Source organism: Takifugu rubripes, chromosome 14, assembly GCF_901000725.2.
Source record: "Takifugu rubripes chromosome 14, fTakRub1.2, whole genome shotgun sequence".
NCBI classification, from domain to species: Eukaryota; Metazoa; Chordata; class Actinopteri; order Tetraodontiformes; family Tetraodontidae; genus Takifugu; species Takifugu rubripes.
Genome location: NC_042298.1, coordinates 13,908,740 through 13,934,814, shown reverse-complemented (window position 1 = coordinate 13,934,814; position 26,075 = coordinate 13,908,740). Strand labels below are relative to the sequence as shown.

General features: G+C 40.8%; 3 protein-coding genes and 1 long non-coding RNA gene across 6 annotated transcripts; 3 read left to right on the top strand and 1 right to left on the bottom strand.

Annotated features, from left to right (window-relative positions):
- Positions 1–811: 811 nt before the first annotated feature.
- LOC115252346 (uncharacterized) lies at positions 812–10,875 on the bottom strand. The gene is made up of 2 exons (XR_003890776.1): positions 10,586–10,875; positions 812–1,873 (listed from the first exon to the last, which is right to left on the bottom strand). It is a non-coding gene; the product is annotated as an uncharacterized lncRNA (long non-coding RNA).
- A 1,043-nt stretch (positions 10,876–11,918) lies between these two features.
- Positions 11,919–15,473, top strand: tmem33 (transmembrane protein 33). Its single transcript, XM_003970656.3, has 8 exons — positions 11,919–12,061; positions 12,731–12,800; positions 13,011–13,105; positions 13,199–13,386; positions 13,648–13,715; positions 13,826–13,959; positions 14,204–14,287; positions 14,491–15,473. Exons 2-8 carry the CDS (start codon positions 12,753–12,755, stop codon positions 14,618–14,620), a joined length of 747 nt encoding a protein of 248 aa, XP_003970705.1. The 5' UTR covers positions 11,919–12,061; positions 12,731–12,752; the 3' UTR covers positions 14,621–15,473.
- A 499-nt stretch (positions 15,474–15,972) lies between these two features.
- bbs7 (Bardet-Biedl syndrome 7) lies at positions 15,973–21,100 on the top strand. 2 transcript variants are annotated; one of them, XM_029847679.1, is made up of 19 exons: positions 15,973–16,541; positions 16,650–16,715; positions 16,804–16,866; positions 16,971–17,146; positions 17,215–17,401; positions 17,481–17,550; positions 17,634–17,741; positions 17,857–17,987; positions 18,313–18,397; positions 18,550–18,652; positions 18,753–18,945; positions 19,036–19,110; positions 19,187–19,255; positions 19,400–19,539; positions 19,621–19,785; positions 19,895–20,004; positions 20,090–20,193; positions 20,292–20,415; positions 20,601–21,100. In XM_029847679.1, exons 1-19 carry the CDS (start codon positions 16,506–16,508, stop codon positions 20,732–20,734), a joined length of 2,139 nt encoding a protein of 712 aa, XP_029703539.1. In that variant the 5' UTR covers positions 15,973–16,505; the 3' UTR covers positions 20,735–21,100. The 2 variants fall into 2 exon arrangements, with proteins under 2 accessions (XP_029703539.1, XP_011609287.2); XM_011610985.2 differs by having other exon boundaries at positions 17,481–17,553.
- Positions 21,101–21,597: 497 nt separating this feature from the next.
- Positions 21,598–24,848, top strand: ccna2 (cyclin A2). 2 transcript variants are annotated; one of them, XM_011610984.2, is made up of 9 exons: positions 21,598–21,688; positions 21,995–22,209; positions 22,615–22,864; positions 22,972–23,078; positions 23,163–23,386; positions 23,464–23,668; positions 23,752–23,865; positions 24,124–24,257; positions 24,328–24,848. In XM_011610984.2, exons 2-9 carry the CDS (start codon positions 22,000–22,002, stop codon positions 24,377–24,379), a joined length of 1,296 nt encoding a protein of 431 aa, XP_011609286.1. In that variant the 5' UTR covers positions 21,598–21,688; positions 21,995–21,999; the 3' UTR covers positions 24,380–24,848. The 2 variants fall into 2 exon arrangements, with proteins under 2 accessions (XP_011609286.1, XP_003970704.1); XM_003970655.3 differs by having other exon boundaries at positions 21,611–22,209.
- The last annotated feature ends 1,227 nt before the right edge of the window (positions 24,849–26,075 follow it).

Below are 26,075 nucleotides of genomic sequence, written 5' to 3'. Positions count from 1 at the left end.
TGTTCGTGGAGGACAGCATAAGTAAACTTAACGGGAAACCAAAATTTCTTTCCGTCCATTTTTCCGCAGGTCACAGAACCCAGAGTAACGGCTTAAATCCTCCAATCTGACATCTAAATACTGCTGAAGGAACAGGTGGAATGGTTTCCCATTGCTAAATAATCACTCCAATTAGGCAATTAAAATCGGAGACGGAAATCAGGTTATGGATATCCCATGAATAACCCCCCCCCCCCCACACACACACACACAGGCACACACTAATCACAAATCAATAAAGACAATTTTGACTGCCGTGCTGTCGTTAACCTTACTTTTGAACTGCTTGCACAGATTTTCTGCAGCTTTAATTGGCTGCAAAGCAATAAGGTGTAATTTGTTGCGAGTTAAGCAGTTTTGGGGCAATTAGTAAACAATGTAAGTCATTGATTGGAAGGATGTTAAACTTAATAAGTCAAATACGAGTAAGTCTGGCAACAGGTATGCGATCTTTAAGCCATCAGTTAACATACTCTAACATATGTCAAATCAGCTAATCTCAATCTATTTAGAAGTGTTCAAACTGTTTTCAGGTCTAACGTCAGGATTTTAAAGAATTTATCATTACAAATTGCATTTCTGCTTTTGATCTCTCGTTCGATGCAGAAATGTGACGCAGGTTTTATTATTTTTTGACCCGGAGTCATTAAAACAGCCATGGGCCCTGTATGTCATACGCAGTACACTTTCACAATAAAATCTGTAGATGAACTCTTCCTTTATTTTTACAGTCATCTTGGAATCAAAGAGATTCATACTACACATTTTGTTCTGAAAAAAATGTTTTATTTAGAACAAGCTCGTGCAAAATCATTTACATGGAATCAACACATGTTGGTGTAAAACCAAAGAAATACTGATCATTTAAACTCAGTGGAATCTGATATTTCTACATGTTTTAACCCCTCGTATATCCAGTCTATGAACCCGGTGGAAAGCCGCTCATCGGGCCATTATTCGCTGAGACCTCTTCTCTCTCGGATCATCATCCTGCCACCTCCAGCCAGGAGATCTGCAGGACATCATGTAGCCATGCTGGAGATGCTGAAAGCTGACTTGGTAGGAGCAGATTGCTGCCTAATTGTGCTTTTGAGAGCTGCTGAGAGATGAGGGTTACAACAGGGCTTCATGCGGTCTGGGGCCACAGCGGTGGACGCGGCACCGATGGAATCCAACCTAGCAGGGTTTCATTGATGTGCTGAAGCAAAGGTCAACAGAGTTATGCATCTGTAGGCTGAATGATGGCCACCAGGGTCGAGGCAGCAGACCCTCAACCTGAGCACTTTTGTATCTTTTCTGGCTTATGTGTGTGTGTGTGTGTGCGCGCGTGTGAATACCAGCCTCCAGATTTCATCCCACACTCTTGCTTCTGCTTCCCCCTCATTATGCATCCTGAGACTGGATGATCCATCTCTCCCTCTCTCCCTGTATTTCTCTCTCTCCATATCTTTCATCCCTGCATCCCCCCTCCAGCACTCCACCAGCCAACCCCTGCTATTTTCACCCCACACACATCCGTCGCTGCACTTATCCAGCCTCAGATGGCTGCTGGCTCGATAGATAAATGGATTATCCAACAACAGAGCACCTCTCCTTCTCTCTTTCCTTCTCTCCTTCTCTCTCTACGCACTCCTCTAGCCATCGGTCCTTGGAGGCGGAGGGGGCCCTATTGAGCGGAGCCCAGGCTCTCCACTAGCCAGGCTCTTTATTGAGGCGTCTATGGGGCTTTATGCTGCCAGCGCTCGGCCTTGCCCTCGCCATCATCAATCATCCTCGGCTCCAGGGCTGCTATCACGGGCCAGACAGGCGGCCAATCGCAGCTTTCCAGGAAGCTCTATAGGAGATGGAGAAAAAAAGCAGAGGGGAGAAAATGAGAGAATCTTTCTGTTTCTTTTGCTGCCAGTCTCATGTCTGATTTGATTGGCATCTTGTGTACCTTCTGGGTGCATGACCACACTGGTATTAACCAACACTAGCACGTATGGAATTAGATTAGCTCACCAAGTGAGATTCAGAGTCATAACCACATATGAGCGTGTTAAATAATAATTAGAGCAGGCGTGTGGCAGCAATGCACTGCCTTTATGAAAAATCTATATTAATCTTGTAAGTTTGAATTTCAGATGAGTTTACAAGTATTGCAGCTCAGCTATAAATCCCCAAAGAAATCAAAAGAATATTCTCGCAGATTAAGCCCGACGAGGTCACACGAAGCTCCCTGACACAACAGTGGAAGTTTCTGCAAAATTTCTATGCTAAAGCTCACTTTTGTCTTTTTCATCAATCCTCACCAGTATGTCGAATTTCTACTCAAGTCTTAACTTGATTTATTTTGGTTACTTTTCTCTTCTTTTTTTTTTACTCCATCTCTCTCCACAGCCCTGAGCTCTCTCATCCTGCTCCATGAGGAATAGGCGGAATCTGATTACAGACCTATTTTACAGCAGACGCCAGGGCGCAATAAAAGGAGAGAGAGCACGGAAACGGTACTCGGCCCATCAATTAGATCTCTATTAGCAGCCAATGCAGACCTCACCTCAGGAAACGCCGTGGCCCTGAAATTAAACAATTCTTCAAGACCGACAACCCAGTCAACTCTGCTTCATTTGAGAAAAGGTGGGAGAAACGTATGCTACACGCGTGTTGTAAAATAAAAAAAACAACTCAATATACAACCTACAATAATCTAAAATTAACAATAACCATATAAAACATATAATTGAGTGGTAACTTTTGATTATTGGTTTTTAATATGTTGAAATTGGAAGGGTTTATAGGACAACTTCATCATAATAATCTGGTATTAGCTTGTTCAAAGTAACCTTTAAAACTTTATGCTCTTACATTTAGAAGCTTATTAATGACACCAACAAATGTAAATATGCAGGAGTGAAGCAACATTCTGCTGTTCTAGTGTTTTCCTGTCCTAATGCATGCTTTCTGTGCCATTAATCTCCAACTGTTGACCTGTTGACCTGAGGCAGGACAAGATGTCAATATTAGATGATTAGCATTCAGTATTAAGGGAGATGTTTAGGGAGGACACTGTGAGTGCTAGAGGCTCCTGCGCTTACCTTCTAATTACACTGTTAGAAAATGTAATGGTTTTTACGTCAGTGCAATAACAACAGCAACAATACAACCACAATTATAGTTCAGTAAACAGGAAGTGGTTGTTTTGTGTCAAAGCAAGGATCCTGAGTGTCCTCTGCAGACCCGCTGGATGTTTGGGTTGTTATCCTGTGTGTGTTTCCAGCTCAGCCTCACACCTGCCATTCTGCCTGCTAATCCCGAACTGTCCCGAGGCAAATTCAGATCATTATGTCTCCATTTGAAAATAGGAATCTAAAGGGTTATCCTACTTATGTCTTTGAGATGGATGGATGGTTTAACTTTTCTTGCCTAATGGTTTCGTCCCATCCATTTCTGACGTAAGACCATGAGTCATAAGTCTGTGAACAATCTTTGCCTGTTTCTCGTTACACCGCTGCACGTATTTCTCTGTTTGCTCAATCAAAGGATGGCCATTTATCATCGAGAAGGACAGCTTCGTATTTTCTACCTAGCCCGCTCGGTTCCAGCACCAAATTCAGCATTTTTATGGAAAACTGCAGTCATTTTGATTGATGAAATCCAAAGATGTCCAAAACAATCCGGGAGATCCCCAACTGTGGCGCACCGGCGGGGTGCTCCACTGTTGCCATTGTTCCTCTGGAAGAAAGGAGCGCGTCCTGAGAACACCAGGGGGAAGAAAATCCTGATTTTCAGTTCAAAAGAGGCCAAAAAGCAGCATTTCTTTACAGGCAGTGGGAAAGTGGAGGAAAACCTTCTCCATTTGTGGATGGCAACAATACTTGTTGACTTTTTTTTCTCCTCGAGACGCATTGAGCTGTAAAGACCCGCACTAATAGAAACAGGCCAGAATAATGAATTGATTATTTTACTGTCAGGGCTTGATGTTATTTCTGTTCTCGCCTGTGAGCCATCTGAATGACTGGTGCAACATGTCCCTCTGCATTCATCCGATTTGTGGGTGTACAACCTCATTTTGTGTCATGCCACAGCCACAAGTAAAAAAAAACCAACATGATCCTTAAAACCGATTTCAAGACCATATCTGGTCACAGCTTTTATTTACACACGCTTGTCTTGTTTGCGGTGATTCATAATGTCACAGGAAATGTCACCTGTCTAGACTAATTGGCACCTTCTGTTATTAATATCAGGAGTGTGGCTCCCTTTTGCACCCGCGGAAATAAGCCCTTATTGCGTACTTAATACAGCGTCACCCAAAGGGAGATTCAATAAATCTCCCTTTAACGGCGCTTCCCCTCAAAACTCCTTCAGGCGAGTGGAGGCCGTGTCAAGATTGCGATTGTGCGCCAGTGCTTAGGACCAGCTGCTCCCAGGACAGACAAGCCCTTGTCAATTAGGCTGTGACAAGCAGGTCCTCCAAGTGCCTGCAGGCGCTCCACCAGCCAGCAGTGTACAGTCCACGCAATTAGTATCAATTTCTGTCGAGACCTCCTCGGAGCGCGCAGACACAGGCCGGGTAAATGGCCAAACATTGTCCAAATAACACCGAGAGCCACAAATGACAACGTGTAATGGGGCCAGTGTTAAGCGCGCAGCGCGCTGCGGGGAAAGAAAAACGTTTAAGTTTGGGAAGAGCAGGACAGAAACGCACGTTCTAAATCCCCAAACCTGCACACGTTCTTAATATTTAGGTCAAATGATTACTTATCCCAATCAATATAATTTACCCTTATTTTATTTTAATATTTTAGTTATACTGGACTTTGGGATCTCCTATATAAGTAAAATATTTACATTGTTCACATACCGCAATGAGCATCAAACTTACAACTTCGTTTAATCACCCAATTAAATGTTAATTATCAATTGACAATTATCACACCGCTACATGCTGCTAATGTCTTGCTTAATAAACTTCTCAAGAAAGCCTCAGGTGATGGTAAAACCTATTTAAAATTAGCTACCATTTTAATATAACCACCACAATATCTCTCTTGTTTATGTGACTTGTTGGCACAATTTGATCATTTTGGAAGTTGCATCTTTTGATTCATGAATAAATAGAAATGGAATTGTGTTTTTTTTAATGTAATTTAGAAATGTTAAGGCACTGATGTTGACAGCTTCTGTGTTTACTGATTTGTGTCGGTGATGCTTTTAGTTTACGGTCCTGGTTTGTTGAGGCTTTTCAGCATAAGAGCCTCAAAAGAATAGTAAAGTTTAAATTGATCAAGAAAAACAAATGCCGGTTTGCTTTCCAAAATAAATAAATGAACGTACTGGTAATTTAACCTGATGGATCCCGATGAACCCAAAACTAGCAGTTTTCCCCCTTTATTTTGGTCCCTCGGAGAGAGTAAATAAACGTCAAGTCAACACTGTCACAACACTGACAGCCCATAGAAGGATTGCTCACCAAGCACCCTTTGTAAATGGTGTCATCGCTAGCAGCTGGCGGTGGCATTCCCGGGCCTTGGACACTGCCCTTTGGCCCCTGGGGGGGTTGGACTCCGGACAGGGCGGTCCAGTTGTCTCCACAGCGCCGCTATAGCTCGGGTCAGCGAGGCCAAGTTTCCAGCAGGAAAAGCTGGGGCAGAACTGGGGAACAAAAACCCCAACGCTGACCAAACCAGTGGGATCATTAGTCGGAAGGTTTGTTTAACTAATTAGCAAGCTGGGCAGCAGAGGGAGGCTTGTCTAGGCGACACGGACGTCAGATATTGCGAAGGTATGGACCCCCATTGCGCGTCAACGCGAGTGAATGATGCACGACCGACTGGAACACAAATTATAGTTGTGGTAAAATACGCACAGTTTAGAGGAGACGTGGAACTTGATAATAACCCCCCCCCCCCACAACACACACTCTAATTTAATATAATGTCCAGACGGCCATGTGCAAGTCCGCAGCCAGAATGAACCGGGGCCACTCAGTTTGTGAACAGTAAGACGTTCTTTAGAGGGGAACATTGTTCTGTGGGCTTCAAAGTACAGGATGGGGACAGGGCAGCACACTGAAGTTCAAGAACAGTGCAAACAGCACATGCCAACAATAGAAGTCCCACAGAATTTAGCTGCGGCGGAGCAAAAGAAGTTTGGGGGCGGGGGTGTGCGCGTCCCGCGTTAAATATGGGAAAGTTTGGGGAACGAGGTCGCCAGGTCAAGAAAAGTCAACAAGAGAGCAGTCTTGATGACAGAAGGAATTTGATATCAAAAATACATAAATCTTCAGCTGAGGGCAGCAGCATAATGGGCACAAAGGGGGCGAGTGTTAAAGTCAACATGGATTTGTTGTTGGCGATTAAATGGATCGGGCCAAGTTGTTAACATTTAGCACAAAACCTTGGCACCAGAATGGAGGTTTAACAGAAAAGAAAAGGAGGTTTCATTGACGGAGCATGGCGCTCAGGTCGGGCCGCTCACGCGTTGGGAAAGCTGCGGTAACATTTTGTGCGTTTGCGCGCCGATATTAAGTGTATGAACGTTTTTAATTCGCATTTAAACACGATTACAAATTCCAAAACGGGCCTTTCGTGACTCGACATTTTGCAACTTTGGGGGGTTTTTAGTTTCTGTGGTGCATTTTCTCTGCCACATTCGCTGCGGTTTGGAGCTCCTGCTCTGACCCGACCTGCGCGTCCAGCTGCTGGACTGCAGTGTCACCGCTTGGATATCCATTAGCCACAACAGAGAGATTAATCTTCGCATCTCAAGAAATAGACCCACATTTGTCTCCACGTCCCCTCTGACTGCTGTGCCACACTGGACGCAGCGATGAGAACTCTGTCTGACCTTCGCCCTCGCCCCTGCGAAGCCCTGCAAGTTCCATTGCAGTCGCAAACAACTCTGAATTCCATAATTCTTCACGAAAAGGCACTATTAGGGAAAAATCCTTCCTTTTTGACAATTTAATAGTGCAAACTAATCATCTGGTTGACACGGGCCATTCATCTCCGCACAAGCAGACAAAGACAAGGCCTTTTCCATAGGTTCGTCTGGATCCTGCCGTCAGACCGGCCTCTATTTTGAGATCAAGTGCACAATAAAAGCATTGTGGCTGCTTAATGGCTATGTTTGTGAAGCCACCCAAAACCCAACGTATTAAATGGTTTTTTTTTTAGCCCACACCGAGAACGACACCAACGTTGAGAGCAGAACTGGTTCCAAGATGACCGAATGGTTCAAAACTTTGCTTACCATCAAAACAAGAACAAAGGAAGAGATTGGGTGATAAAAAAAAATAAAAAAAACTGAGCCCCACAAAATTGCTTAAACCCCCCAAGTTATGAATTCGTTTCTGAATCAATTTAGCGGTGCAGGCATTTTCCAAACATCATCTTGCGGGAGTAACAAGACAGGGAAATTGATCCGGTGAGACCTCACCTCTTGGTGCGCCTCAATAAAAGAGACATCAGCCTCTCCCGACGACTGTATAATTTTTAATATATATGCAATAAATGTTCAATTTGTTTCCAGAAATGACGGGAAATAATAACGTCAAAATTTAAAGCCATCCATTACAGCCAAACAATGCTCATGCATACGCGCTCTAACGCGGAGGGCTTTGATTAATTCCCCTACTGATTGTGTTTGATAAAGCAATAACGTTACAGCGCTCCATTTTAGACCACTTGGACCTCTTTTGCTCATTCTAAAACAAACGCGATGCTGCCTGCAGTTTGGATTTCAGAGGAATAAAGACGTATCAATATGTATGTCTCAAATCTGCCGTGCGTTAAACGGCTCTTTTGTCCGTCCAGGTGGGGTCCGCGGTCCTTCAGGGTGAATTTAAAGCATCAAATTATCAATGCTAACCAATTACAGCTGTCATGCTATTTCCCACAGCAGTAGTCATTTAGAAAAACAATATTAATCCTCACACCAAAATCCCCCCAAAGAATACAAACATTCTTTTCAGCTAATTGGATCTTATTGGTTAGAAAAGCTGACATTTATCCATTCCATGAAAGAGTGAAATTACTTAATTACATGCTAGTGACCTTTGTAAGAGGTATCAAATAATGTTTTTTTCAAAGCCTTTTCAAATAGAGAGTAATAAATGTGTCGTTTCTAAATTTTCTACTTCAAATAGGAAAAAATGTAAAATAAAATGTACTTGTGTTATGGCAATGGAGGAGGCAGATTTTCACCCATTACAGTAATTAAAGGGTAAAGTCCGACACTAATTAATGTAGGACTGTATCAATGTCTTTCGGACGTGTTTGAGTGGTGATTGTCGCGTCGTGTTATGTCCTCTTGGAATATATATTTCTTTTTAGAATTGCGGGTCAGAAGTGCAGGTGAATGCGAGCCTTGGGGCACGGGTCTCAGATCACCGTAGACCTCCACACAAAGTGCATTAAGTTGGCTGATCTCTCTCAAACCATTTGATTAATTCGCTCCTATTGAAGCACAAGCGAGCAAGGAGTGGTGGGACGTGACCAATGACATAATAGGCTCTGTCAAACAGCCTTGCAAAACGCCCAGACCATTTGTGGTGACAATCCTGATGCCATCAGAGCCATTGTAGCCCCCATTCATCCCAGAAACAAACATAGCTTTAGTTCTGGAAAAGGGAAAAATCAGCTTTCTGGTGGTTGGTTTGGTTGACGTTTGCCTGTGGTCCCCAGGATCTCTGCAGCCAGAAAAAGAAAAACAGCATCTTCCTCCTTCTTCCCTTCAGCACCACTCCCAGAATAATATATTTTATGTAACACCCATAACTGAAATGAAAACTGAATACATTTACTACGCTCTACAAACTAAGTTTGTTCTAAAATATGTCGGAATTTTCTTTATATAGATTAAATACTCTCATCTAAATAGGTATAAAATGCGCAGAAATGTGCGACCTAAAATGTGCATAAAGAATGAAAACATTTTTTAATGAATATGTATATTAGATAAAATAATGGGGTGATTAAAAGTGACAGAAGGTTTTCAAGCTTGTGCATCTTTGATTTACAGTGTGTACAAAACAGTGTATTTGGTCAACAAGTTCACTCAAGAGATAATATAACGTGATTTTTTTTAAAATGTATATGTAGATATAAATATTTTTAATTAAAACTGATATCTTTGATATCGAAATTCAACAAAAACATACATAAAGACGATAATTTCATAATCACTGATGCTAAATGTGACGTTTGTTTTCGTTTTTTTTTTTTTAAATTACATATATTTAAACTTGTGTATCTGAAGCTACGTGCCAAGGATGTGCACAATAACTGACCATAACAGAGTTTAAATTAAAAGGCAATGACAATGTTCTGAAATCCATACATGACATTTTAATTTTCTTTTACTTTAATTTGAAAAGTTACATATTAGCTCGAATTTTAGAATCGTTATTACAAAATTTATTGAGGGTAAATTCTTTTGAAAACATAGACTCTGACGTATTCGTGTGTATTTGTTTGTCATTAAATAAAAGTCGCTTTGAGTCAGTATAAATCAGTCCCCCCGCCGCCCGTTCAGGCCTCCTCTTGAACCTTCGGCTCTTCAGCTCAGCCTAACAAAGACATAAAAGTCTGGATAACTTCGTTTCTTGTTCCTTTAACCAGTTTGAGGGAAATTCACCATGTCCCTCTTTTCCTTCGGCTCTTTCTTCTCGTCGTCTTGCGCGCTTGTCCCCATTTGGAGGCCCACCACACCCTGTTTGTTTTGGCCCGATTGAAGTGGAGACGGAGATGGAGCGGTTACAAGCGCGGTTCTTTCAGCCCAAAACACTTTTCATTTCCCTTAGAAAAGCTCTAACTTTGGATTGTCACTCCCTCTCTATTATTCTAGGACTCTGATTTTGCTCAGAGAGAAACGCATCATCATCATTATCATTATTATCATTATTATTATTATTATTATTATTATTACTAGTAGTAGTAGTAGTAGTAGTAGAAGAAGAAGAAGAATATGCTGCTTATGTAGGTTTTTTTACGTAAGGAAAATATAACATTTAGGGGTGGGAAATCATCAATTATTAGCTTTACAACTTGCAAAGCATTCATTTTGATAATTAACCAAAACAGAACCTGAGAAAAGTCTGAGTAAAGACAACCAATTCTGATCTTTAATTTCTCAATCCTAAACTGACCTCCTCAACAATGTCACATACAGTCTTTAGAATTACCCTTAAAGATCTTAGCGGGCAGTTAATGTTAGACCAGATTCCTTCTGAAGTCAAGAGCGTCGATCTCGACAATATTCCAGCTTTGACAATATGTGACTCGTCGTCATCATAATAAAAAAGACGATTAATGTGCTACCTTCAATGCAGCGCATCTAAATAATAGGTTACAGTATGAGCCTCTCATCTATGTTCCAGCATTTTGCTCTCTAACGATGGTGAAGGTCCGAAGAGAAGATGACGCCTAAAAACCCTCTGCGCTGATGCGCAACAAAATCGGAACGATGGAAAAACAAAACTAACGACAGTGTTTTTGTTTCCAGGCAGAATCAGCGACGAAACATAGAAAATGCATGCGAGTCAGAACGCTGCAATCTTACTTACTCTGTGCGCTGAGCCGAGCCTCCGCGGTTTAATTACAAACCCTAATTTCCCATCGCAGATAGTGTCAAAAATTCTGCAGCTATTTCTCAGAGATTCCGTTTAACAAGTGGAAACTTAGTGTCCTCCTGCACCATTTTATACATGATGAGCCGTCAGTAATGGGATTATTAAACAAAAACGTTTCAGGCGCTGGCGTTAACCTTTTTTAATGCCTAATTAGGTTTTGCAAAGAAATAATTAGATTCTACAGTGCTTACACTGCCTATATTTTCAAATGGCGTCTACAGCAAACACATCATCCGGCGACACTCGTGCCAACAAATATGCGGATATATGTGCCGCAGAAGCAGTCAGATGTATGATTTTAAACATGTTGCGACCAAATAAGGTGCACTTAAAGCTAAAATAGTTATTCAACTCTATCCGCAAGGCTGCAGAAACAATATTCTCTGGTCTAGCGCTCCCTCTTGCGGAAGACTTTCAAATCACAACGAATCAAAACAGAATATTTAGTATGTGATGGATTAGAACTCGCTTGTAATTCTGAAATACCTGGAAAGCCCAATGTTTTCCACTAAAGGCATGCGTTAGCTCCTGTTACAATCCAAAGAAGGTCATTTATCTTGGGACACTGAAAACCTGGGCGTTCACCGCGCACATGCGCATTTAGGGTCCAAAGTCCCTCATAATTTTTTTTTTTTTTTAATGTTATTGGGTCCAGAAGCTATCTAGTATTTATTTACTGATCGCATAATTGTCATCCTTTATATTTGGGCTATTTTTTAATTCCAAAAGCGGAATCTGTCTGGGTAATTAAATGGCAAATCAATTTCATTGTGCATATGAAATACTACACAAGACCAATCTAAGCAATATTAGCACTCCTCAAACTGTTGAAAACGCACTTTAATATGAACGACTCTGGAAATGCAGTATACTCCTTTAAATAAATAAAGTCACGTGTATTGTTGCATTATGACGAGCTCTTTCCTCCTAATCGTAATGTCAATGTGACATAGATTACCTTTTACACTTTGATCAATAAAACTTGGATCTGATGCTTTTTTTGTAAATGAACTAAAATAAAAATATTAACCCTACTAAACGTTTATTCTTCAGCGGAAGTTGAAACACAAAAAGCGGAAGCAGCGTGACTGAAAGGGGGCGGAGAAAAGTGTGGAGATTTCAAAACTATCGCGAGATAAAACGCAGCCGAAACTGAGGGATATTTTTTTTATATGATGGTGACGCCACCACCCGCCTTAAACCGTTTTGATTGGTCAGAATAAATGACCGAAATAGAATTTATTGGTTATATCTAGTTCTCACTGAGCCAATCAGAGGCAAAGTGGAGGTGACGTGTAAACCTTTACCATCCTAAGAAAGTAAAAGTATTTTCCGAGGTCAGCTGATCAATTACTTCATTTGACTGTCTCTCCATCGCCTGACCCCTTCGAGTTCAACACGAGAGTATTGGTGAGTTATATGTGTTTTAACGGGGACAAATGAATGAAAAACAACGATTTTAATTATGAGAAGTCAAAGAATTTTAAATGAGCGTAGAAACAATAACTTTTTAAAGAGCCGAGCTAGCTTTAGCGCAAGCTTCAGCATGCTAGTAACGATGGTAACAGAATATTCTAGACCCACCTGCTCCTGGCATTAATCGACACCATGTTAACATGAATTAAACCCAGTCCACCATCTATTTAAAATACAACAAATGTCATTTTATAACCTGAGCTGTAACGTCGTGTCAGATTCTCTCATTTGGCAACACGTTACTTTTGCAACACAGTGCTGATCTAGCGAGAGCTAAGTATGCTAGCGTAGCTAACATCACCGGCCATGCTAACTACCGGTATATCTTCCGGTAGTTAGCATGGATGACTGTTCATTCTCATAAGAAAATTTCTCGACATGTTAACCTAACAAATGTTAAGGTAAAGAATCGTTTATGTTGTTATTTCCATTTGCAATGTTTGAAGAAATGAAGCTCTCATTAGATGGAGACGTTTGACGTTGGAACGCTCTAAAACGGACCTGCTGAATTTCTTTCTACCTGTATTTGTGACTTTAAGTATTGACTGTTCAGTGTTTTTTGCCTCTTAATTTGAAAATATATTTTGTTTTATTCCACTTCAGCAAGCAGCCATTATTTCCAAAGATGGCAGACACAAATCAGCAAAGTCCACCTCCTCAGCTAGGGCCTGTGGTATGTAACGTTTCTGTTGTCCTCAAATAATCAATAACATTATGCTAGATCATTAATAGGCTTTATTCTGCTCAATGTACAAAAATTGTGTCTAGAGCTATTTTATTTTATTTTAAATGTAAAGCTGTGACAATGATGGCATACCAGGCCCCCCACTGAGAAAATGTGCTTGGATGTGTTTAATTTAAAATGATTTCTTTTTTTAAACAGCAATTTCTAATGAGCAACAAACTGGAGACTGCAATGTGGCTTTCACGACTCTTCACAGTCTACTGCTCTGTCATGTTTATCCTGCCCATTTTAGGGTAAGTTTTCCTATTGGTGATATTGACACACACTGCTTTTAACCTCCTTTCCCAAGCCTGGAAAACTCTAAAACATTTTAATCTGTTTTGCAGACCTTATGCAGCAGCTAACTTCTATCAGCGAGCCTTGTTAGCAAACGCACTCACCAGTGCCCTTCGTCTGCATCAGAGGCTTCCACATATTCAACTGAGCAGAGCTTTCCTGGCACAAGCTCTTCAAGAAGATAGCTGCCATTATCTGCTGTACTCACTCATCCTGGTTAACTCCTACCCCATCACAAGTATCCTTCAAGTCAAATACAATTAGAAATTGCCTGTATTTAGCAGAATGGGACTTTTAGTAGAACTCCTCACTTTTCCCAGGACGGATGCAGCATTGATGCAATGGGAAGTCCGTTCGATTTTAGATATCATCACTGATTATTATTATTTTAAAAAGCAATAGAAAAATGTCTCACTGACTCAAAGTTTGTGCCACTTACAACTGTAAAACCTTATGGATGGCACTATATTTTGATGTTATTCCTTAATGTTTTTGTCAGTGAGCATTTTCCCAGTCTTCCTTTTTTCTTTGCTTCACGCAACCACCTATACAAAGAAAGTCCTTGATGTGAGTATCAGGCAGTGGTGACTTTTACTGATGATGCGACTGACGTAAAACTGCTTATTATTAATGTAATGGTTGTAATTACACTTTTTGATCATGCTGATTCCCTGCAGTCAATGGGCCCCAACAGTCTGATGTTTGTCAGAAACCTCCTGGACAAACTGGGATCCAACCAGCAGAACATTTTGAAGTTCATCGCCTGCAATGAGATCTTCTTAATGCCAGCGACTGTTTTCATGCTCTTCAGGTACTCTTTTTTTTTTGGATGCTTATTGTGAGGTTTGAACCATCGGCAGTTAAATAGTTCCTGATTTCCTTTCCTACAACTCGGGTGTGAGCAGTACTTTTCATTCATTAGAAGCATTGCGTTCATCACAATTATAGTAAATGTGTTTTGGTTTGGCCCCTTCAGACTTACTATCAAGATTGAATGTACTACTCTTTATTCATTTTATTGTAGGGGCAATTCCACATTTTTTTTCTTTTCACAGTGGCCAAGGAAGCTTGCTGCTGCCTTTCATTTACTACAGATTCCTGACCCTGCGTTACACATCCAGAAGAAATCCTTACTGCCGGTAAATGTTAAACTGTAACCTATGCGATATTTTAATCCAGTTGATGGTTTAGCTGGGTTTATGGCTCAGCAGTGTAACTTTTGTACTGACTGCATACTGCTCTGTTGAACCATGTACAAGCCATCAATCAATTGGACCAGGCGTTTTATATCATCCACTGTAGTGGCAGAACTGAGTTTAACCTGAGTCTGTTTCCACTGCAGCACCTTGTTCACAGAGCTGCGAATTCTTCTAGAGCACTTCATCATGAAGCCAGCCTGCCCTATCTTCTTCAGGAGGATATGTCTCAGCAGTATCGCCTTCATCAGCCGTCTCGCGCCCACGGGGGTCTGATTTCACCTTGATCATTTCTTAGCTTTTTTTTTTTTTCTCTCTCACCATTTGAAATTTTAATGGACAGACATTTCTATCAACAGAAAGAACTATTTTCTTGAATGTCAACGTTAGTCTACGCTCCTCCTGAACGGTTTGAGTACAGCTAAAAATCTACAGAAACATCACGGTGATAATTTCTTTCCCTGTTTTTAATGTGACCTCATTCAAGCAGTGGATACAGTTATTGGTGTACCCTGCATGGACACAATAAACTGAGCTGACTCCTATATTTATCAACCATTGTAATGTCTTTACACAGATGTCGTTATTTATTCATGAATTGTTCATCTATTAACGTTCTAATGTAACTTAAATGAATATATGCCTACAATGTATGATTATTATTGATTACTTTTCATTGTCCTAATACAGAGATTGAGGATGGGGATTTGTTTGCAGCTTCTAGAGCCATTTTCTCTTTTTCTTCATCTTGTAGTATGGTTTGCCTAAATGCCTCATGCTGTCGCCTGCTGTAACCACTCTTAACATTACACACTCTGTGTCACTATGTCAAAAATCAGAATTGAATTGAGAAACAAACCATCTGCTGTATTTTCCAATATAGTGAACATTTTGCTATTGCACTTAACAGATGACTTGCAAAATATTTGTAATTCTGAATACCTTTTGAAATTGTTTCTTAATTCAAAGACTGCTTTTAATTTCCCCCTTGCATCAGTGATGTACTCATTTGCTTAATGCATGTATTTTTCTGCCATGTTAAAGTTGATTTGCTCACAGAACAACCATGTTTTTTTTATGGCACAATTAAACCCATTTGTTATATCAATAAAATATTGACGGCATTGAATACTGGCCTTTTAAGTACGGTAGTTAGGTAGCTGTAATGTTAAAAAATAGGTAGAGGTGCTGCAATCATTGCGGCTGATGTTGAAAAGCACACATTCTGTGAATGTGTTGTGTTAATATTTGGTGGACAATCTAAAGTGTAGATTCTACACGATCATCTTGAACACAAGCCATTTATGCAATCTTTCAGGTTAAATATCCGTCCACATTAACTGTCCCCGTGAAACAGTATGATACATAAAGGTTCCTACCCCTGTATTTGCCTAAAGCTACAGAATATACCCTTCAAACTTGTGCGATGGTTCTCAGTTATTATCTCTAAATAACTTGAATGTTCCCTTGGGTCGAAACCTGTTGATTTCTCCCCACAATAATATTGTTGTTGTCCTGTGCTCCTAAAAATACAACCGAGTCTTGTTTACGCGAGCGTCCGTTTGCTGCTTAACCAATCAGAGTACGAGAACATTTTCTGTCATTCTCTTCTCCAATTGCGTCGTAGTTTATTGCGGCGACACTGTTGCCATTGGCAACCTGTCTATTAGGTATTCTGTGTTGTGCAGTGAACTTTTTCTCTTCAATATTACTGTTTTTGCCTGCTACTACTGTGGCTACTGGCTACGTACAGAGCTCCAAGCCCGGTAAAGAGCTTGCGTTGGCTTCAGTCTTCAACTGAGACCCTCTTTGTGGTAAAGGGTTGTGTAATTATCTGCGATCAAACGGGTATTTAATCAGAATTACAGCGGTATTTTAATTAATGTCTCTCACGTTTTAAATGGGCAGGGCTACAAAAGGACGTTTACCAAAGCTGACAGTTGGTGCACGACTAAATCGTGTTAGCCAATAAGCCTGCTAGCCACTCTAGCACGTCGAGCTAATCTTCTTGCGTTCGATGGTTAATCCCAGTCTCCCTTCACCGTTATCATCGTCCAATGTTTGCTGCTGAATCACTGACGAGGACCACCTTTGCTAAAACTGCAAGTTTATGATCGGATAATACCTACAACTTGTAAAAAAGATTGCTTAGAGAAAGAAGATGGAGATTCATCTGAACCGAGTTGATTACATTCAGGTAATTCCAAGTTTATTATGAGTTGCTATTTAAGGACGTCAATTGACCAAAGAGTTACTATGTTCTTCATTATATGTAGTAATGATATTTCCTTCTTAAACCTGGCAGGTTGGTGTTACATCCCAAAAAACAATGAGACTCCTACCATCTTCTGGAAAAAAGGCAACTCAAAAGGTGCTGCAGCCTTGTTAAAGGAATAATTCTTCCTGACAGTTTGAGATTTTATAGCACTATGCTTAATTGGTTGTTGTTGTTTTTTTAGGTTGCTATTGCTGATAATGATGGTGTGCTCTCTTGTTTTGGAATGAAGAAAGGAGAAGCAGTGGTGTGTATTCTGTTGTCATTACACAGCCACTTTTATTCATCTTGTGTGGGTGTGGGTGGGTGGGTGTCTATCCTCTAACAACTGTAACATTTACTCTCTTTCAGTATTTGTTTAAAACGCTTCCAGGACGAAAAATATCAAGACTGGACCTGGGAGGAGCTGTGGGAACTCCACAGGAGAAGATATTTGTGTGTTGTGGTTCAATGGTTCGCGGATTCACAAAGAAGGGCAAACCATTCCTTGCTTTTGAAGCCAACCTCACTGAGAGCATCAATGCCATGTAGGAATGAATTGCAATTGACATAAATAATATGGCCATTTAGGTCTGACTTGTTTGCCCTTTTCCAGGCATGTCTCAGGTGCTGACCTATTTGTGTGTGCAAGTTACATCTACAACCACTACTGTGACTGCAAAGACCAAGACTACTTCTTGTCAGGCGACAAAATCAATGACATTACATGTGTATCCTCTGAAAACCTCACACGTGTTGTCCCAGTTCTGGCATGCCAAGATCGGGTTCTCCGAGTCTTGCAGGTATACCAAATTTACCAAAGCTTTTTCAGTTTTGAAATGCTATGATCAGAATTTCTGCTTTTATTAACTTTTTCTGTAGGGGTCTGAGCTTGCTTATGACATGGAAGTGCCGGGCCCCCCCTCTGTTTTGGAACTGTACAACAGAAATGGTGGCAAGTCATCTTCTACTGTTACACCGTTGCTATTACGTGTTTATGTTGCACAGATCTGAACATGAGCCATTTTTCTACAGGAGAGGAAATTGTTTATGGTACAACAGATGGTAAAGTAGGATTGGTTCAGATTGGTGAGCAATCCGCCACAGCCAAATGGGAGATCGACAATGTTAAAAAGAAGGGAGGTATGCGTCTCATACCAGGGTTTTATTTAGTTGCTCATAAATTCAAATATGTTTTGTAATGACAGTCATCGCAGTGTTAAAAAACACCTACATATACATTTTTGTCTCTTGTCAGGAATTCTTTGCATTGACACTTATGACATTATTGGAGATGGAGTAAACGATGTCTTGGTGGGTAGAGACAATGGGACAGTTGAGGTTTACGGCTTTGACAGCTCTGGTGAGCCCACATTGCGATTTGAACATGTAAGTTTAATTACTTTTTTGGTTTTGATGTTATTCATTGAGCTATTTTTCACCGCAGAATGGTCAAGGTGCAGACAATAGCATTGCTGTTTTCATATATGTTATATCTATATCTATCTCTATACACACAAACACATACTGTATGTACATATATGTGTCAGCTCTACACTTACTGGTAATTCAAAACAAAATATATTATATATTAACTATATTTTAAAAACTCCAGCTATATCAGTGTCTTACTCATCTCATTCATGTTTTTATTCCAGTGAATGATTAAAATACTCTATTTAACTGGTGGATTGTCTGTCTTTCCTGACTTCAGGTGTTGTCAGAGAGTGTGACTTCCATCCAGGGTGGCTGTGTGGGAAAGGATACTTATGATGAGGTCTTGACTGTCACATATACAGGTTAGAAAAAAGAAAAACCTTTCTAGAGTCTAGTCTTTTTTTGACACTGTGTGACATTTATGTATTATTTAAAAGGCTGCATTTTAATGTAAAATAGCAAGGTAGCCAGAGATTTGCTTCTGTGTCACATTAAGCATTGCCACCTCTTTCAGGATGGGTAACTGGTCTAACTACTGAGCCTCAAAAGGCAGAAGTTGGCCCTGGAAATGAGATCAAGATGAGTAAGGAGACCCAGTCCAAATTAGAAACACTGAGGTGCCATCTTTATATCCTTGTACCTATTAAAATGACCCACAACGTAATTCCAGGAAGATGTCAGAGCTGATCCATCATGCAACCATCTCCATCTTTTCAGGGCAGAGCTGGAGCAGCTGCAGGTCAGAGTCTTACAGGGACGTGAGCAGTACCAACAGACCTCCCAGTCAAGCTCTGCTCTCTCTGGAGTCCCCATCTTCAGCATCAATGACAAGTTCACGCTATGTCAAGATGATGCCAGCTACAGCCTCACTCTTGAGGTGCAGACTGCCATCGACAATCTGCTGCTTCAGGTGTGCTGGTTATTTTAGAAGCTTTGGGATACAAATGTAAAATGTCTAATCGGGCTTGGAAAATATAGCATAAAAGTGAATTGTGTGCAGAGTGACGTCCCCATAGACCTGCTGGACGTGGATAAGAACTCGGCTGTTGTCAGTTTCAGTGAATGTGATTCAGAGGTGAGCTTTCTCCTTTGACAGACTGACTGTCTTGACCTTTCTCCAGAAGTTGTGACTTTCTTTATTGTGTTTTCAGCAACCAAATGGCAACTTCCTGTTAGCGACATATAGATGTCAGGCTAACACTACAAGGCTTGAGCTAAAGGTAACACTTGAATAAAAGCCCATCCAGATTGTCACTTTTCAATTAAACAGATTCATAAAATATTATTTAATTGAAATTAGTAATTTGTATTGGCAGTTATGTATACCTTTTTATGCATAATTAAAAAGCATTGTTCTCTTGTAGGTGAGGTCCATCGAGGGACAGTATGGGACCCTGCAGGCATATGTTACCCCAAGATTGCAGCCCAAGACATGTCAGGTCCGCAGGTATCAGATCAAACCTCTGTCCCTCCACCAGCGAACACACAGCATAGACCAAGACAGGTAAAGCCATAATCTCATGGCAGTAACAGGACCATGTGGTTGTACTAACAAAGTGAGTTTGCCTGTTTCATTACCATACAGACCCATGAACAGGCTCAGTTTGGTGGGACAGTTCAGTTTCGCAGAAATTCACTCCTGGGTGGTTTTCTGCTTGCCTGAGGTGCCTGAAAAGACACCAGCTGGAGAAACCATCACTTTCTGTTTCTGCAACACATTTCTTGGGACACAGCTTGAAGCTACCTACTGGTAAATACGTGCACTTGAGTATATCTGATGGTAATTGAAACAGAATTGAAATCTCCAGTTCTTATAGTTATAAATGGATTAAGTCATCCTTTTTTATTTGTAAAATTAGCAAAGGAGAGGGTCATTTCAAGTCAGACAACATCTCCACCATCTCCATACTGAGTGATGTTCTCTCGAAAGAAGCTACAAAAAAGAAAATTAATCTAAACATTTCTTATGGTAAATATACTTTTATTTTATATCCAATGTTAAATGCATTTTTAGAATGCAAACATTTATGTGCTTGTTTTGCTTTGTGATCCAGATATCAATGACGACTCTGTCAACCACACCCTTAAGATGATACATCCAAAGCTGGAGTATCAGCTCCTGCTGGCTAGAAAAGTTCAGCTTATCGATGCTCTCAAAGTAAGTGTTCTGATAAGCGTTGTCTTAGATGTTTGGTAACACATTTGAAATCCCTTCATTTATTACTTACTGCCATTCTATTTGTACTCTGATTTTAGGAGCTTCAGGTTCATGAGGGGAATGCTGACTTCCTTATCCCTGAATATCGCAACATCTTGGATGAGTCTGCTAATCTACTTGAGGAGTATAAGAAGCAACCTGCACACCTTGAGAGGCTCTATGGTGCTTTTTTGACTGTTATACTTGGGCTTCACTAATCACTTAACTGATTTTCTCTCATGTTTTATTTCCTTGTCTTTTCAAGGAAATGCTAATGTATAAACAGGTGTCATTTACAATGAGCCTGACATTGTATTTTAATATGTGCCGAGGATTTATATTAATACTGTTCCTTCTCTTTTCTGTAGGAATGATTACAGATCTTTTCATCGACAAATTCAAGTTCAAAGGGCAGAATGTGAAGACCAAAGTGTCCTCATTGTTGGAGATATTAGATAATTATGACTTAAACTCTCTATTGAATTTTTTCTCAGATGTATGATTATACATAGAAGGGAATCTATTTACATGCCTTTATTTTTGTAAAAAAAAAAAAAAAAAAGGATTTGTCTACCTGTAATAGCAGTCTTTGCTATGTTGCTTGACTGTCCCTTAAAATAAGTTCTGTTTTGTGTGCAATACTTAAATATTTCTGTGTTTTGTTAGAATTTAAAGGGCAACGATGGTGATAAATTAACCACTGTCAGGTTATGAGCGTCGATTCCCTACCTGTTTATATTTTAAGTTATTCATTGTAGTTTTTTAAAGTTCTCTAGGACTTGTAAAATATTTGGAGTAACTTTGTACCCCCTGCTGGACTAGTTATCTGGGTGGCAAAATAAAAATACCAAAATATGGAAAATTACAATAAAATAAATAAAATCTTCTTTTGATATGAGACATTTTAGTTACCAAGCAGTACAGATGATAATATAATGGGAATTTACCAGTGAAATGAGACAATCCAACTTACTTCAATACACATAAATTTTAGTCTCAACATAGTTTTGTAGATAAAATATTTCATAAAAATATCGAGTATTCTGACAAATATTTCCAAAACAGTTGTCATGACTATAGGCCTATGGTATTTTTATTCAGTCCACAATGCACATATAATGATGTTTTTCTCGGTTATAGTGAATAATTAAACCAACCTAAATTACTAAGGTTTAATATATCCAAAACAAGATTTCCATATTCATTAATATAGAACACAAACCAAACAGATATTTTAATAAAAATACGCAAAAGCCTCAAACCGGTTGTGAATTTGCAATTAAGGAAATATTGTACTACTTCGGCTCCCGTACAAACAAAGACGTCACTCAAGGTGCCGCGTGTGATTGGTGCGTTTCAATCCTCGCGGGCTACTTGAATTGAGAGAAAGGCATCGCCTCAATAAAATACGCTCTGGTAAATGGACAGAAGCTAGTGGTGGTTTTGCAACTTAGTGGTGAGTTCGTAACATACGGTTATGGCGACATAATACGTTTCGACCGTGCTGTAGGTATTGCATTGCTAGCTATGCACTTTCATTTATCTGCGCTGTAGTTAATGCGTCCCCGAGTGTCGTTGTTTCAGTTAAATTTAAGTTTAGTCGAGAACGAGTCATCAACCTTTCCGGCAAGGTAGCAACCAATGCTAACATCTTTAAATAAAACTGTCCACAAGTGATAACTAAACCTACATCACTTGGCGTATTGAGCAGGCCCGTCCAACAGCTTTAATTTCGAACATCAAGGAGTCTTTTATTTGAAAGGAAACATGTCAGGAGCTACCAGAGGTCAAGGAAGCGCGGCTAGCGAATACAACAACCAAGAAAATGCGTTGACAAGATTAAGGGGATCGTTGAAACAACGAGCTCCTTCAAACGAGAACCAAGAGAACCTTCCACCAAAACAAGCAGGCAACAGGGCTGTTTTAGGACCTTTGCAGAACAACCAGCGGTGTAAGAACCAGCGCGGCACAAAACAGGTTGGTTGGCGTAACAATGCTCGATAGCATGCCTAGCTTGAGCTGCTGTCTGCTAAATGTTGACTGTCTGGCGTTCATTTGTTGCCAACGATGTTTGACGATCTTGACAAAAGGTGACAACTTCTTGATATAGCTTAAGTGCCAGTTCTGAGCCAATTTTCCCCCTCAAATGCAGCGATACTTTCTGGCTTGCTCCTTAATTGTCCGCCATTTTACAGCTGCGATCGACACGAAACATTTTATATTATAGTTTGATATCGCCAGGCATTTATTTTGGTGTGTTTTTACATGCCTCCCTAACTCTGTTGCAGAAACGTGCCTGTTAATCTATTTGAACTGAGTTCTCATGACGACTGATTTCATGGTACAGATGTTTATCATGTGTTTGCGCCTTTCAATTCCCAGCCTTTGTCTTCTAAAAATGAAGACCTCAGCAAAAGCTGTTATGAGAAGCAAGCTGACAAACAAGCCCCCTTCCAGATTTTTGTGGATGAGCCCGACGCTGCCGGCACGAAGAAGCCTCCACAGGCGGTCCAACCTGTCAATGCAAAGTCGGCGGTGGAAGAGTCTCCCCTGGCAATCAGCAATGCTGTGGCGAGGCTTCGCCAGCCTCTGGCCAGAATTGATGTTCCACTGGCAATGGATGTCAGTTTCGGTGGGTTGTAAAGGCATTGTGTACTGACACAATGAACAGTGTCAAACTAAAGTCGCAAATTATCGTCATTCACCTGACTTGTTTTGAAATGTATACTCTTTGCTCAGACTCTCCCATGGACATGTCTATGGTTGAGGGGGAGGACAAGCCAGCCACTGTGAATGAGGTCCCTGAATATGCTGCGGAGATCCACACATACCTTAGGGAGATGGAGGTAAACTGGGCTCCAATATCCAAATGCATTTTTCCATCTTGCCGTTCTACAGATGTTTACATTTTCCATACTGATAACTTGCAGCTGAAAACCAGGCCAAAAGCCGGCTACATGAAAAAGCAGCCAGACATCACGATCAGCATGAGGGCCATCCTAGTGGACTGGCTGGTGGAGGTTGGAGAAGAGTACAAGCTTCAAAACGAGACTCTTTATCTGGCTGTAAACTACATCGATCGCTTCCTCTCATCCATGTCTGTCCTGAGGGGGAAGCTTCAGCTAGTTGGGACTGCTGCCATGCTGCTGGCCTCGTATGTATAAGTTAACGCTTCAGATTTAATTTCCAAACTCTAGTGTAGTCTTGTAAGACGACTCATTCTATTTGCAGGAAATTTGAGGAGATTTACCCTCCAGAGGTGGCAGAGTTTGTATACATCACAGATGACACTTACACCAAGAAGCAAGTGTTGAGAATGGAACATCTGGTGCTTAAAGTGCTCTCCTTTGATCTGGCGGCACCGACCATTAACCAGTTTCTCACGCAGTATTTCCTTCACCAGTCTGTTGGCAAGCAGGTGGAAAACTTGGCAATGGTGCGTTTTCAACAATGTTGCATCTAGCATTCTGTTTACTGAGGACAAATGCAAAACGTGACACAGCTAAATTGGACTTTCAGTATCTTGGCGAGCTCAGTCTGGTTGATTCGGATCCCTTCCTGAAGTACCTGCCATCGCAGACGGCTGCTGCGGCCTTCATCCTGGCCAACAGCACAGTGACCGGCGGCTCGTGGGTGAGGTTCTAGCTGCAATTAGCAAGTAATATGTCAAATTCCTGTTTGAAATTAAGGCTGCATATGTTTGTAAGTCACTTGGGTTGTGCTGCAATTAAGGCATTTCATATAAGATTAAGTATTACAGAGGGTGGTGGGCGCTTGTGCTTTATGTGCATTTAGTTGATTCAAATATCGGATTCTAATATTTAGAACATGTTCTAGATTGTACAGAAGTTTGTCATACCTTGTGCAAATGAAATTTGTGTTCCTTCTCAGTCCAAATCACTGGTAGAGGTGACTGGATACACCCTGGAAGATCTGCGGCCATGCATTGAAGATTTGCACAAACTTTACCTCAACGCCTCTCAGCACGCCCAGCAAGCAGTTCGGGAGAAGTACAAGGGCCCCAAGTAAGTTGATGCTAATGAGCAATTTATAGCTGGATTCATTTGAAATGAACTTTGCACATTTCTCTTCCAGATACATGGAGGTTTCTGTCATCCAGGCACCAACAAAGCTGCAGTTAAACTGATTTCAGAGTTTCCAAACCCCATTTACTTGTAGAGTTGTCTGTCTGAATTTTTTTAATTTTTTTAAATGTGCGCCAGTGATGCAGCCTGCTCTTCTTGGAGTAGAGCTGAATGTTCAGTTTTTAAGTATTTTTTTTTTTTTATATATATATGTGCAAGATGCCAGTTTAATCAAGTAATTCAGTCTGACTTTTAACATGGATGAGGCAGAGGTCATGTTGGTCTGCTATGGTCTACAATGTCTGACCCAGAAACTAAAACCTGAACGTTCACTTTGAGTTAATGTTCCAAGCAATTGTTGCTGTTTTACATGGCCTAACTTTTTTTGGCCTCCTTGGATGTAGATTAAAGTGTTTCTCTGCCACTGAGTCGGCTGTCTCTTTACACGGATGTCCTGGAAGCAATAACTTTGAGGCCGCCTCACTGCACTGTAAAATATGGCTCTTGTAAATAAAACATTTAAAGACTTCATTTCCAAGTCTGCATACTCATTGGCCACAGGGGGGCAGTAAAGCACCGGTTAACTGGTTTCTTCACGCACAGCGCTTCAGTGTTGGTGCGTAAATGTGTATTTTTAGCATTTGTAAATCCGCAAACTTACATTTTTAAATTTTAACTCGCTAAATACCAATTTCTTGTAATACATCGCGGTTGTATGGACCGCCTTCAGCCATAAGTCCTTGCAAAGTAATGCTTCTCGCTATGAATCGCACTTTAGACGCGCGTTTGGCGAAGTTGAACCTTTACGCTTATCCGCCTGCAGTTTTTAGTGTCATGGAAGGACTCTTCCACATCAGATGTTTTACAATGCAGCCAATGGCGACCGTCTCTCTCTCCGCCCCCCTCTCAAACCGAGGCTGGTTTAGTGTGAAGAGACCAGATGAGGAGCGCAGCTGGCTGAGACGGCGCAGAACAGAACATGCTCATCCCTTCAACAGGTTCACCTCACGGACGGGACACGTCTGCTGCAGGACTCAACCATGGAAAATCAGAACACTAAAGCAAAACAAGCTGGATACAAGTGAAGGGATGGTTCCTGCTGCACATCTATCATCCAAGAAGATCCAAGTTTAGGGAAAGAAGCGTTTAAGAACTGGCAAGGTCGGGTTTCTGTCGACCTCCATGCCTGTGCCCAAGAGATTCAAGGTGGCGTCCACCTCGCTGCCACTGGCCGTGGGCTGGGGTTGGAATCTCTGCTTGTACATGGGGATGCTCACCGGACTCTTGACTCTTATGCTTCTGCTTCTCTGGATGCTTCTAAGGCAGCTGAGGAACTCCGTGGGGAAATCCACACTACAACCTGTCCGCTCCTTCAGACAGCTTCCCCTTGACCAGAGGTTTCAGAATGTTTTGTGAATTGTGTGAAAACTCTGCTGGGACTGTGGCTTAATGAGGTGTTTGAATGTGCCTTTGCTGCTCGTGTAAGAACACACTAAAAGCTCTTAATTTGCTTCAACGATGAATGTGTTTTCCTATTAAAAGGTGTCCATTTAAACATCTTTATATTTTTAACATTTCATAATTCATGCATGAAGTATCTGTCTTTATTTTCCTCTTTTGGATGAAATGAAATCCTCAAAATATTTAAATTGCAAAGCAAAAGAACAAACACTTGATTCATGCTGATTAAAGCACCAAATTGCATGGACAATTTGCATTCCTTATTAATGAACAGCAGAATATTGACCGTATGCCTCA